Raw genomic sequence first — 14,846 nt, 5'->3', positions numbered from 1 at the left:
GATTTGAGGGCTTAGACAAGATTTATGTGATGCCAAAAGAGTAAATCAGTCAGTCTTTCTGTTGCATTACTAACATACTACTTCTTGATTTTAACCACTGATCATTACAAGGTTCTTCTCACAGTATTATTATATTATATGTTATATTATGGCAGCATCCAAAAATCCTAGTCTGGTTTGGGTCCTTCTTGTGCTACCATGCAAATGTAAAATACAAGTCAACTCCTACAATATTATTATTATTAATAATAATAATAATTTGTTTCAAATTAGTATCATATACATCTGTAAGACACCCATTATGTTACCTGAATGCATTTTATGAAGCTTAGATCATGAACAAACATTTCCTCCAAAATATGATATATATATAAACTCAGCCCTCATAGAACAACACATAGTTGTTGAAGACATGAATTGCTGACATGTGTGTGTGTTTGACAGATAGTACTGAAACTTCTAATTCATGTGCTTTTGAGATCAATATGTGCAGCTACATTGGGGATCACAAATTGTCTCCCATTTGTATTGGCTAATCACCAGTGGGTTTCTGCTCTCTTCTTTTCATTCTCAGGTAATAGACTCGGTTGGCTTCTGGATAAGTGACTTTGCAGAGTGGCAGCTTGTAGGTTGCAGAGTTATTTGTAGTTAGTAGCAAAAAGAGAAGTGCTGAGAAGCAGAAAGGCCAGGTGCAGGCTGGTAATCCAATCTGGGTGGGGGAAAAAGAATGTGTTGACAGAATTTTATATCACATTTTTATTATTCCCTTTGCTTAACTCGCCAGCTTTAAGTCAGAAGCCTGAGAAGAATGTACTTTCTCAAAGAACAGTTTTGACGATTATGATGCACTTTGGGATTCCTCATCTCTCCTCCCCGATATTCCCCCCAAACACACTCATATCCCTACCCCTTGCTGGCAACACAGATAGCAATGCAAAGCCGGCAAGGTTACAAGGGAAAAAAGGGAGCAAGTTCCAGTGGGACCCTAAAAGTCTAAAATTAAATTGGTGCAAAAATGTATCTGACCAAGATTACTCTTGGGTTCTTGTGACTCTCCAACTGCATTCTTCTAAAAATGAGGACACCAGGTCCTACCATCCTTTTCCTGATGCATCCTTAAATCAGGTGTATGTAACAGAGGCATCCTATTTATACAGGCTTTCTGCTCTAAACCACTCTAGACACAATGCGTTAACAAAGAAATCAGATGGGTACATTTTAATATGTGTATATGAAATTGCTGTCTTTAAACATTCATATATTTAAAGCTACCAAACCTATTGTCTTCAAACTTGGCTTTAGTTTTGATCCCCCAAGTGAGATCTAAAAAAACAAGCACAGTTTGATGGTTCTAGTTTCAACTATTTTTGAGTTATATGGGCATACATTTTATATTTTTACCATTTAAGAAAAGATATTCTTTCTCCACATTAACAATCCCCAAAAATGGCTGCAACAAACTTTAAACAAAAAATGATTGGATTGAGACACAGCAAGGAAAAATGGGGAACAAATAAAGAAAATACCAGCCAAAAGGAGTTTATCTGGGAAAGTTATGGGCAACTGAAAAGGGAAGGGTAGAAAAAAGTTGTATCTTATTCCAGAAATGGTTGTTGGAATTCAACTATATACACAAGTACACACAGAGGATAGCGTGGTTTGAAGTTCTCTGAACTCTTACTCTCAGCAGTAGCGTCTATAATCTCACAATATACCAGACAGAATCTATACAATAAACCCCACTGGACTGCAGAATTCTTACTCCATTGCTGTCAAAACTGTCATTGCTGTAATACAAAATTTTCTGTGTTCTGATATTATGACAAAGCCAAAATACATATAAACTTACCACAGACAGGATGTTAACAAGGGCTGCTCCAGCATAGGCACAAAATAATGCTGTGAAAAGAACAAAGGCACTATGAAGACTATACAAGAGCAGTGGATGCGCACGCTTTTGCCAGCACGGCCACAACTGACACTAAATCTGCAGAATTCCCACTGTTATTTTGCATGCTTTGGATTTCTGCTTTCCACATCCTGTAGGATACATACCACAGGCAAGTGCCAGGAAGTGTGTCTGCCAGGTAAGAACACAGAACATGCCTCCGATTGCAATGCTAGCAAGCACACGGTTGTAACTCCCCAAGCCAAAGTAGACCCTGTCAAATGGTGTTGCAATGATCAGCGCTGTAAGGCAAAAGACACAGTTTATGATATCTAGCTATAGCCAAGTTTTAGCCATCAGATATTATTCTTCACAAATTCCTTGGCATCAACACAGAATTATTTTCCCATTACATCTGCACTAAAATATAACTGTGTTCTCAGTCACACCATTGCTAATATGGAGGAAATAGGCTGAAGTCAATGGCTATACTTATTCCATATTTATGATGATGTAATAAAGCCCAGAATTTGGACCAGTCCTAAAGTTCTCACTCAGGAAAAACTCTTTCTAAGCTCAATGGGTGTTCTGGCTCAAGAAAATTAACCAGTCCTGGCACAATAGTAGCCAAGGCAGCAGCAGGGAAGTAAGCAGTATCTCCTAGCTGATCTCCCATGGTCCCAAGCTGCCAGGGATGCTGGGACCCCGTCAGTCTCCACCTATGTGGGCTTTCACCAGCAGGTCAGTAACTCAGGGTCTTTTCCTGGGCTGGCCTTACAAGAGCTCATTGGAGATTTCTCACTGGCCTCAGCATCACCAGCAAACAGGGAAGCACAACCTCCGGAGACCAGGCCACCCTGAGACATTACCAGCTCTGATAACTTGAACTTGGACGCTCATATCACCATTTGTTTGGACTAATCCATTTCCCACTGTGACTCCTCCATTCGCTTTCTTGTTTATGATTCCCCTTCTCCCACCCCTTCCTCTCCTCACCTTCCCCTGTAGGAAAACCTGCTCAGTTATTTGCATTAAATACTAGACCTGTGCAAAATGTAGCAACCATCCCAAACCAGATGAAATATGGAAAGAAAATGGCCTGAGTCTTCTGCAAAACACTTATGGGTCCAAAGCACAACACAAAACTTACTGCCATCTCTGGATGGGTACAAATTTTCCAAGATGGGCATAGTGAATGAGTCTTGGTTTCATAACATAACTAGTGACAACTAGTCATAGAGCTACAGCAGGTCTCCTTGGTAGAACACAAAAACTTGCAATGAACAGAGCTTTTTCAGAACTCTACACTTTTGTTCCGAGTTTTGCCTTCGCCATATTGGGTTTGAATAAAACCCAAAATTGAGATCCAAGCTCAAGGATTTGACTGCAAATCAAAACCATGTCCAGACCCATGCAAGCAGAAGCCACAAAGTGTTGGACAGAACTATGTAATAACTGCAGTCAAGGTACTGGTAAATGTTATAAATTACAAAAATAACCTTGAAAAAAGAAAAGGAGGACTTGTGGCACCTTAGAGACTAACCAATTTATTTGAGCATAAGCTTTCATTATGCTCAAATAAATTGGTTAGTCTCTAAGGTGCCACAAGTCCTCCTTTTCTTTTTGTGAATACAGACTAACACGGCTGTTACTCTGAAAAAAATAACCTTGGTAAGTCATGGTCATTGGTTAGTACCTGCCAGCATCCCCACTGCTGATCCGATTGCAGCATGCAAGCAAATGAGTGGAGAGGAGATGAGTAAAGCAACCAGGAAGATGCCACCAGTCCAGGGATTATCACAGCCATACACCTGACCAATGCCGACTGGAATGGATTGTAGCAGCTGCGGCATTGGTTTGAAAAGGACACATTATTATAATCAAGGCAAAATGGCAATTACTTCAGTGTCTGTTTGTTAGAAAGCAAGGAGTCAAAGTGTCAGACTGTGGCATTATATCACAAACAGGAGACACTTCACCCTAGAAAAGAGCATAAGGTGTTTCAGGCAGTACTAAGTAGCAGCTGCCCTTAGTAATTTTAAAAATAAAATAAAATGAAAACAGACTTTTTCAACTATTATATGATATCCTATTACGACATTTCATTAGTACTAGTGCATGCTACATGTTGTGAAGTAATGTACAAATAATATAAAAATAGAAAAATTAAATAAAATCTGAAATGAAATTTTGGAACAATCCCCCAAACACGAATGTTCAGAAATGAATGTCTTCATTTTTAAATAGCTTTTTTCCCTCTGGGAATGTTCATCAAAAATCAGAAACATTTTTCTAAGTTTCAGAGTAGCAGCCGTGTTAGTCTGTATTCGCAAAAAGAAAAGGAGGACTTGTGGCACCTTAGAGACTAACCAATTTATTTGAGCATGAGCTTTCGTGAGCTACAGCTCACTTCATCGGATGCATGCCGTGGAAACTGCAGCAGACTTTATATATACACAGAGAATATGAAAAAATACCTCCTCCCACCCCACTGTCCAGCTGGTAATAGCTTATCTAAAGTGTTTTTATTTAGATGAAAAGGGCAATTTTTGTTGAAAAGATATGCTGACAAACATTTTCCAACCAGCTGTAGTGGACATATTCTGCAAAACCAGTGATAACGTACCCCATGGTCTAGTCATCAGCAACTGTGACACAGTTCCCTGGGACGATTCTTTCTGCAAGCTAGTCCCACTCCTTGTGCATGGAAAAAGACCAGTTCTTGAGGAGTATCCCTATAAACATGCAGGCCACACCAACTGACCAGTCATCCTTGCCTCAGAATGCCTCCCTATAGCTCATAACCATGGATAGCCTACAGCCTGGAATCTCTTTCATTTTAAGGAACAACCAGAATTGTCACAGATAATTTTCAATGCATGCTCCTGTGATGGAACGTACCCCTGTATTCACATCCTATACAGCTTTGTAATAATATCTGTACAAAATATGCCTTGTGAGGTATCATTTGAAAATGAATAACTTGCTGGTCAATAATATCATAGTGAAATGTGTGTAGCAACATTATATGTAAAGTTATTAACATTAGCTGAACTCATGACTGAAATAGGTTTGAACAGGTTTACCAGACAAGCTGGGGAGTGGATAAACCTGTTTCTCAAAGACAAAGGGCAAGCTGATGCCGCTACCCAGGTATCTTCAAAGTTGATAGGCAATCCCATGTTAAGTGACCATTCTTTGGCAAGGAAAGGGGGGCAAGAACAAAGAGATTTGCATCTTAGCAAACAACAGCATAGAATCCCTTTCACCTCCATACTCTTTGACTCCAACCTCAGAGTGGGAATGAACTTTACCTAGAGGGAAGCCCCAGGAAATTGCATCTCAAAGGGTGACTGACCAATAAAAGTGATGGGAAAAACCATCTCCAGTTATCTCTCCCTATACATCTCTCTCCTTTTGACCTAAGAAGAGAAAAGACACCGATGTTGGACTTTGGGAGCAGATGCTAGCCAATATTACTGGAAACATGTGGTATGAGATCTCACCTTGAACCAAGTCTTGTTTGTTAAGTTTAGTGCTAGGAAGTGTTTTATCTTTATTTCTCATCACCATTTCTGACTTTAGTGCTTTATACTTGTCCTTATGTAAAACCTATCTCCTTGTAGTTAAATAAATGCGTTTTATTCTTCAATTAAAACCAATCCAGTGTTGTGAATTGTTTGGGTAACTTCATTTATGGTAGCGGACTGTTGTATATTGATCCCCTTAGAGGGGCTACAGAGGTAATATGTCTGGACTGTCCAGGTGATAGCTAGACAGTATAGAACACGTTTTGGGGGGAAATCTAGGACTGTGAGTGTGCTGGGAGTCATCCGGCAAGTGGTAACCAAGGATGGTGAAAGCCAGTGTGTGACTGATGTGTGGCTGGCAGGCTGAAGCAATACACAGACACTCAGGGTGTAACCTGCATGCTGGCAGGCTGTTTGGGAGGGGCTCAGCTGGGAGCGAGAGCAGCAAAGCATTGTGAGGCACCTGAGTTTGCAGGGCAGGGGTGACACAGCCTCTCACTGGTCTGGATTGCACCCCAGAATATCATAGCTCCTTCTACAGAATGTGGGTTTCCTCCCAGGTATGTATGTTCGGTGTCCTTCTAGAATCTGGAGCATGGTGCTAGATACTGTAATAATTCCTCAGACTTTTAATTAAATAAAACCGGCAAATTTGAAAAAAAAAATGGAAAAAATACCCAGAGTTTCATCACGCATCTACTGAGTCAGCATAGCTTTACTAACTCCCCCTAATATCTTCTGGAATCCTGGATCACAAATACACCCTGTACAGAGAAAGCCAGGGAGCATTTTTACCTGTGACTCCGGAACACTAAAGCAGACACATGCAAGAAGTGAAGGATACATGCCTGCCGATGGGAGGGGAGGGCAAAGGGCAGCTACTGCCAAGGGGCCTGGGTGATTTAAAAGGGCTCAAGGAGCCCCGGCCGCTGCTACCATGGCAGCTGGGCAGCCGGGTGTCCCCATTCCCTTTAAAATCACCTGGGTGGGCCGCAGGGCTCCTAGGTGCTCGTGTGGTGGTGACTGCTCTGTGCCCCGTGCTTTGGGGTATCCTGCGGGCCGGCGCGATTGGCCAACACGGTTGGTCCCAGAAGTGACGGATTTGTCATTTCCGCCCCAGGCCCCGCACCCTGCTAGGGATGGCCCTGGGGCCTGGAATTGCTGTTTGGGGGCCTGGAGGGATAGATGTAAAATCCTTTTCATTTAATAAGCAGAAGGCCCATGAACTTCTGAGTCTAAGCCATGAAGAATGGCAAATAATGAGAGTGTTGATTCACCTTAATATAAATCAACTCAAAATTCAATCTGGTTTACTCTCCTTCAATCTGAGTCTGTAAACCCCTAGAATTCCTGCCTAGAACATTATGGCATTTACACTAAGGCCCGTTTATGCCACTTTGACAGTGGAAATTTAGTTTACTCCCAACTTTTCCATCCCTTTACATAGCCAGAGTGGTATAAAGATGCCTGAGTGTTAATGCGTTTCAGGTTCTTTGTTTGTGATCATGTTTTTTCTTTCTTTTCTTTGGTTGTTCAATGACTTTTAGTTCAGAAGGGAAAATCATCAGCATCTAGTCTGACCGCCTACACAATGCAGGCCACATAACCTCGCCCACCCAGTCCTGTAACAGGCCCCTAACCTCTGGCTGAGTGACTGAAATCCTCAAATCATGGTTTAAAGACTTCAAGTTACAAAGAATCCACCATTTGTTCTAGTTTAAACCTGCAAGTGACCCATGCCCCAGACTGCAGAGGAAGGGAAAAAACTTCTCAGAGTCTCTGCCAAACTGACTCAGGGAAAAATTCCTTCCTGACCCCAAATATAGGGGTCAGCTTCTGGTGAAAGGTGTCCGACTGACAGTGTCTATTCAACCACAGGACAAGCACAGTTGAAGTGCAAGTTTTCCCCAAGCTGTCCCCGCAACTTGCCTTAGGTCTGGTCATGTGAGGCCCACCTCTAAGTAGAGGGAGTAGTTCAAAGTCCGTGGTCAGTCTGAATCCTTAGTCTTTCCCCTGAAACCACCAAAATTGGGCATCATGCCATTTTGGTGGAGTTTTTTGTGAAGTGGCTACTCCTCTTTTAAGAAGTGGGCAGAGATGACCGATTCATTTCATATGAGTTGTTGGATGCTCAGGAGGTTCAGATGTTGTTAACCTGGGCTGTATTTGAGCCTGTTACCTAGAGGCAAGAGCCCTCCTATTTATCTTTTGCAAGGGTGTGGAATATTTCTCCTTTCTATAGTGGACCTTACCAGTGGCGCTTTGATCTCAGACCAGGTGATATTGGGTACTGATGTTACAGGCTGAATGAGCATTGTAGGGAAGAAGAGGTCGTAGTGCCCAGTGGCGGCCAAGTAAAGAGACACAGCAATATTGAAAGGCAGGGTGAGAACAGGAAGGTCCCATTTCCTGAAGACCGAACCTAAAGCACTGGAAAGAACGGGGCTGAAAAGAGAAGAATAAAAAGAAACAGTTACAGCTTGTTTATCTCAGCTGGAATGGTGAAAAATATCCCCACCATTTCAGTCCGAAGTCCCAGTGAAACTCAGAAAACTCTAATCTCCTTAGGAGACTCCAATCAGTGAATCTCTCACATCACTTTAACCGACATGAGATAAGCACTCACAGAATGCTACCTAGCACCATCTTAAGGCATGAGCCCCAGATGAGCACCTGTAACCAATGAGAATTGATGTTGCTCAGCACCACTTCAATCAGGCCGCATTTAATTTGTAAAGTATTATTTGAAGTCCAAGTTTCCTTTTTATAAAAAAGATAAATAAATTAGGTTTATTCCTGGCATGTAAAACAGTGGTGAATGAGCCACAAAATATTAGGAGATCCATCACTAAGAAGCACCCAAAAGACTGGATGCTTAACATAACCTTGTCCAAACCTCTTGGCTCAGGAAATTGGGCAACAGATCTCACAAGAACATGATTTCTTGGGAGATTTCCAGACCTCCTGGTTTCCAGTCTAGATGAATATATCATACAAACAGTCTTTCTGGTGGCACATTGATAATTCATCTCCCAGACCTGACTGGAATCAATAAATCTAAAAGCATGTGGAAAGTCTAGGCCAGTCAGATACCCCACTGATGGAAATTAGTGTGTCTCTATTGGCTTCAGAGCTATGCCAATTTATACCTGAGGACTGATAAATTGAGGATATAATTTATACCTGAGGACTGAGCACAGTCAACTTCTGCTCTCGGTTACACCTGTGCAAATCCACTGAAGTTAGCAGAGAGCTCAACGTAGCCCGTATTTTAAAAAAGAGTTAACAGGTAAGTTTGGGTGTTAGAGGGATTTTCAGTTGGTGCTGATTTTAACCAAAAGCATTTGGCATTTCTAATGCAATATCCTATGTCCCCTTTTGTGGCTATGATCAACAGGAAAACTGTGTAATAATCCTTATTTAATCTCAGATCAAGGCGTTTCTCTTAAAAGGATTTCAGTTATCAGAGCAATGTGCAGAAGACTCCTTTGCAAGAACGAGTAGAAAAAGAGGTCAGCGCTTCTGTGAATCCCCCCCACCACCATTTTCTTTGTTGAAATGCCACATTTCTAATGTTTCTCCATAGCTCTATAACGGATTGAAAAGTAGGACAGCGTTTTCACAGAACATGTTGCTCTTTTGTAAACTGAACTTCAAAGTTTTGACAAAAATGTCGCTGAAATGTCAAGTTTTAAAATCTTTCAAATAGCTTTGTGGCAGACACAGCAACCCAGTAGCTTTGGGGACCTTTGTATTACATTTATGAATGGCTTCTGTTCCATTGTATGGGTCTGGGAGTCAGGGGGAAAAGGGTTACCACGGCTCCTCCAGAAACTAAACGCGGTGGGGGAAGATTAAGGTGGGTTGCTGAAACAGTAAACAACTCCAGGGGCACAGGCGCCGGCTTCCTCCAGGCGTGCTCAACCCCCTGCTGAGCCCCAGACCCCTCCCCGCACCTGCCTACTTCCCCCAAGCCCCTACCTCTGCCCTGCCTCGTCCTGCTCTTAACCCTTGGATAGGGAGGTGGTAGGAAGGCAGCAGGGGTGATGAAGGGAGCGGTAAGCCCAGGGGAGGCAGTGGGTGCCAGGGGCAATAACTGGGGTGGTGAGCTCAGGGATGGAGCCCTGAGACTGGGGAATGGAGCCCGCCACTGCTCAGCCCATGGCCGGAGCCCAGCGCCGCGCAGCCAGAGACTTCTGCTCGCCACCCCAGGGCTGAAGCTCGAAGCCTGAGTCCCACCATCCCCAGGAAGGTGGGGAACTCAGTCTGGTTGTCTGCTCCTCCAGTGTTAGTGGCTCCAGAGGGGGGCAGGGTCCAACTCTTCCTTGTGGCTCAGGGGAGGGGGCGCTGCTTTGTACCCTCCCCCCACAATCACTGCCCAGGAGGCTGTGTGGCCACAAGAAAAGCCTCTGGTGGCCGCATGCAGCCATGGTGGCCGCACTTAAGAAACGCTACAACATTCTGCAAAATGTTCTGGGTTTCAAGAGATTGGTACAATGAGACCTTCATTTATGAAGTCTATAGAAATAAAATTGTAAGATGAGCACAAGGCAACACAGATTTACGTCTTATTAAAACAAGCCATTAAAAATGCAAAACTTGAATTAATTTTGATTAAAACATTTATATTAAAATTGATTCTGTAACACGATTAAAAGCCACAATTAAAAGCTAAATTTAATTTTAAAGAATACATTGCTTGGAATCAAGTGTACTCACATGGGTTAATTTTGTAGAGTATTAGTTAAAGACTTAAGAAAGGCAGGATCAAATTCAGTCCTGTGCAAATCCACTGAGTCAGATTTAGTGATGCAAGTGAGCATAGTTTTACTGGTGGGTATGATTGTACCAGCAGTGAATTTGATCCACTGACCTCATGCATTTGCACAGGTTGTAAGTTGGGGAAGCATTTTGCCCATTTGCTATAATCAATTGTATAGGTTCACTAAAAAACATTTAAATTTCAGAGCAAAGGACGCCAAAGCTCACCACAAGCTATGCACATACAGGAATGACTCCTCAAACAAACAAACAAACAAACAAACAAACAAACAAACAAACAAACAAACAAACAAGTGCATCCGCCTCTGAGGTGCAATGCAGAAGCTGTTTAACAGCCCACAGCAAAATGGCACAGTTTAGGACAGAAAGTGGTGAATATCAGAATTGAAACTGTAGGGTGGGATTTAACAGAAAGAATCTGAAACTAAGTGCTTGAAGTGTTTGCAAAACTCCTGTTAGTATCAATAAGTGTTCATTGAGAGCCATATAGGAAAAGAAGAACTAGAAATGTTTAGCTTGGGCTACAGAAAATAAAACCAGTGTGACTTACCAAGCCATGGATGTAACAACAACTGGCAGTAGAAGCCACCAATAATAGTCTTCTTTGTCAGAGAACACAGCCATGAGCAGTCCCACCAGGACCCCATCGTAGCCAAACAGTCCTGCTGCTATGGCTGATCTGTGGGAGAAAGACAATTGACTTGAAATGGTTACTAGAAAGCAATTGGCCCTAAAGGCCCTGTATACACTAGAGCCGCATCCCAGTGAATCACTCTTTCTTGCACTGAAATGCAATTTCCAGAAGTCCTACATCTGGCAAAGTGACAACACTGAGCTGATGAACAATGTGACCATTCACACAAGTAAGTAGCTGGGGTTAGCACAATTGGTGCCATAGCAATGGTGTTGCTTGGTACCCCATGTTCAGAGGGCAGCTGAAAGTTTGTGGGTTACCCAGCACATTTCTAATAACCCACAGACACTGCATTGTAACAGCAACAGAAAATCTGAACGTAAAAGAAATCTGTTCTAGATTGCACATAACCAGAAAGCTACCCCTCCTTGCTCACTAAACTACTTGAGGCCCCAAACCACAGTCACGCTCCTCATTGATTATTTTACCTGAATATTGGGGCCACAATTCTTCCCTCATGCAACTGCAACCAAAACCTGTGGAGAGAAAGGCTGGTCCAGTTGCTCAGGTGCTGGCCCGAGACTGGAGAGACCCAGGTTTTATCCTGTTTTACCCCAAACTTCCTGTGTGAGCTCAGGCAAATCACTTAGTGTCTCTGTGCCTCAGTTCCCTTTCTGTAAAAATGGGCATAATGGCACTGCCCTACCTCAGGCAGGTGTTGTGAGGATAAATACATTAAAGACTGTGATGTGCTCAGGTACAATAGCTGAGGGGAGCACTCGACTGCCAAGATAAAATACCTATAACTGCTCAAATAACACGTCCATCCACTAGCTCTCAAACTGCTTTTATATACTTAACCTCACAACCCTATCATGATGTTTGTTATCAGCTCCATTTACCAGACAAGAGAATGGAGATGCAAAGTGTAAGTGACTTGCCACATAGCAAGACAGTGACAGAGCCAGGATTAGAACTTGAGGTGTTTTATAGTGCTTTTAGTGTACTAGACTGTATCTTTCCTGGATTAGAGATTATAGGCCATTCAGTGCAATAACCGTGGTTTATGTAATGCGAGCAAAAGTTTTAACTCACTGTTCAGCATCACCAAAGAACGGATCTGCTCAAACCTGGGCCTTACATACCACTAATGGATAGCACAATATTTTTTAAAGTTCAGTTGCCAATTTATTTAAAAATTCCAAATGTAAAGGCCAAACCTACCTGTCCTGGCTCAGAATAAGTGCCGTTAATGTTGAGACAACAGTTCCTGAACAGCCTGTGAGTGTCCACCAAGGATTCTGGATCAACAGTCCGGCTAGAATAAGCAGCCCACTGAGTGGGTTGTTGACAAACATCACCTGGGATATTCCCCGCAGGACCCAGTCAATAAACTGAACAACTAGAGGTTTATCTGAAAGAGATCAAATAAAAATTCTGGGAATAAGACATCATTCCAGCATGGCTTTCTTGAAACACACTTAGCTTTGCAGTGTCTGCCTCCATTCTGTTGCCATCAATGTATCAACAAGACTGTAAAACTCATCTCTGATTTATTGGTGCCTGGACATATTTTGCATCTGGCACATGAAAAAGCTAACTGAGATGTATTGCAGTTGGTAGAGTTCACCACTATCAAGCACTTGGCCAGATTACTAAAGAAGAGTTTATGAAAGTCACAACTAGTCTTTCTTGCAGGGCAGCCAGCATAAGGATTCCACTATAAATTTAATGAGAAAACTAAACTACCGCTGTGTGTAACTCTGCTGCTGAATGGGCTTTAGGCAAGGCTGAAAACAGTGTGTAGATGGATGAGGAAATGTCAGGGAACAGCCCTTTCACCATAGAAAAATGCAGACACAGAATGCTGAGGTGCAGGTTTCATAGGACAGATCGTTAAGGGTATTTAGGCACCTAAAGAACGGATGCCTAGCGGGAGTTTCCAGGAGTGTCTAAGCATCTACCTCCCATTGAAATCAATGGAAGTTAGGCACCTAGATACTGCTGAAAACCCCACTATCCCATAACATGTCATTAGGTGCCTAAATATTATTAAAAATTTGTCCCTTCATGGCAAGACATAAGTACATCAGCACAAGCAGTACTGAACTAAATCTTTGTTGCTGACACTTCTGTCCAACTACAAGTTGGCCCACACAATCCTTCAGTTCCACATTTTTAGAATAAGAAGCCCGAGGGCCAAACACAATGATATTTACATTGCTCTGCACAAGTGTGCAAGGAGCGCACAGAAAATGCCAACTCAATGTCTATGCAACTGCAGTGACTATTGTACGAAGAGGGTGAGATTAGTTAATTTATCTTATCCTTTTATCTAAAACCAAACCATTGAAAAAATGCCACAAAGCCTTCAAGTTGTTCATGCATCTACTATATGCAACTTCATATTCCTATTAATGCTACCCTTGACGTCTACTTCTGTCCTCCATGGTATTCTATACCCACTGGTTGTGTTTTGTCCCTATATGGACGGTAAGCTACTTGAGACAGGGGCTGCTTTTTATTTTACGTTTGTGTAACCCCCACACCTCCTGGGTGTGGTGTTCTGTCCCATCTAGTGGCACCGAGACCACTTAGAGAGAGAGAGAATGAGTCTGCTTAACAGCCAGTTGGCTTTTAGCTCATGCTGTAGAGGCTCACGCACTAAGCTCCAGAGGTCCCCGGTTTGATCCAGGCCACCAGCGACCAGGGTCTGTCGGCGTTACATTTGCACAGCACTCATCACAATTATTATTGTTTATTAATAACAGGTATTGCAGTAGCAAATAGCAGCTCCCAGTTTGGAATTAGGGCCCCATTGTTCTAGGTGCTGTAGTCACTCGTTAACATGAAAAGACAGTCCCTGTTCCAAAGAGCTTACAATCTAAATTGGTTTCCCAATCCTGATGAGTGCTTCTTATAATAACAGTATTAACACATGGCTGTTTAGGTGTCTAAGTGGCCTTTTGCATGTGCAAATGCCCAATATGTGTGGGCAGTCATGGTAATGGCAAGATGACACATTAAACTTTCCTTTCTGAAAATTAAGTGGCTTAGCCAAAAAAAATGTACACCCCAAATTCTGGGACACGCTAGTGTTTGCATATGCAAACAGCCTCCAAGGGAGTTAGATAGATTAATGCCCAATATACGCACCCAGAAAATGTTAACATTGCTGTTGGTGTAATGAGCTAGTTGTTATTTATTACCCATGGTGCTTTTCAGATAATCAAAGGCTGTACCTTTCAGCCAGTCTCCACACTATTTCTTTTCTCCTGTTAGATATCCAAGGGTTTTGCAGATTCTTATTTTGCCACTTTCCACTGGTCTCTGGTCTCTTGTGCTCTTTTCATTGTACATCTTCCTTTCTCCATTATTATCGGTTCTAACAATCTCACTGTCTTCCATATCTTAAGGAATCGAGGAAAGGGAACAATGGATCACAACTCTCAAACTGGTCTCAGATGTTATTTGCTTTCAATCTCCTAACTTGTGCACCAGCAAATTTCTTCTGTACTTAGGGAAAGACTGTAATACTCTTTTTCATAATGAGTAGTGACTTACCCCTTCAGAAACCCCACTGAAGTCAATGAGACCACTGGTGGAGTAAGGTGCTACCCAACATGAATATGGGTGTGGCAATCTGGCCCTTACAGAAGGGAAGGGACAGACTGGCTGGATGAATTCATATTTCCTTGGTAGATGGGCACATACATCACTTACTGTGATGCCTGGACCTTAAAGAGTTGGGAGGTTTGGTCCAGAACAATCCCTTGAGATGTTTAAATGTGACTGAAATTTTGAGTTCTTTTTGCTCCACTTCCTCCTTGCTAATGCACCCTGCATCCCACCTTTGCACCCCAAGTCAATCCTTTCCTTCCCTTCACTCTCAGTTCTCTCCACTTATCATTGGTAATTATTTTCAGTAAGTTCTCAGGCACGGCAATGCCTCTGCTTGTGTAACCCACCGATAGGGGTGTGTTACAGGCCCCCCTCTGTGCGTGATCCACAG

General features: G+C 42.5%; 1 protein-coding gene across 1 annotated transcript; it reads right to left on the bottom strand.

Moving 5' to 3' along the window:
* Positions 1–439: 439 nt before the first annotated feature.
* On the bottom strand, positions 440–14,435 carry SLC14A1 (solute carrier family 14 member 1 (Kidd blood group)). Its single transcript, XM_073343443.1, is given in 8 exon segments — positions 440–709; positions 1,850–1,899; positions 2,056–2,190; positions 3,585–3,732; positions 7,671–7,863; positions 10,751–10,879; positions 12,059–12,248; positions 14,077–14,435. Coding segments are annotated over 8 exon segments (1,188 nt in total). The 5' UTR covers positions 14,243–14,435; the 3' UTR covers positions 440–532.
* Between the last annotated feature and the right edge of the window lie 411 nt (positions 14,436–14,846).

This window comes from Lepidochelys kempii, chromosome 5, assembly GCF_965140265.1.
Source record: "Lepidochelys kempii isolate rLepKem1 chromosome 5, rLepKem1.hap2, whole genome shotgun sequence".
Taxonomy (NCBI): domain Eukaryota; kingdom Metazoa; phylum Chordata; order Testudines; family Cheloniidae; genus Lepidochelys; species Lepidochelys kempii.
The sequence above is the reverse complement of the archived record's forward strand: the minus strand, read 5'-3'. Positions and strand labels throughout refer to the sequence as shown.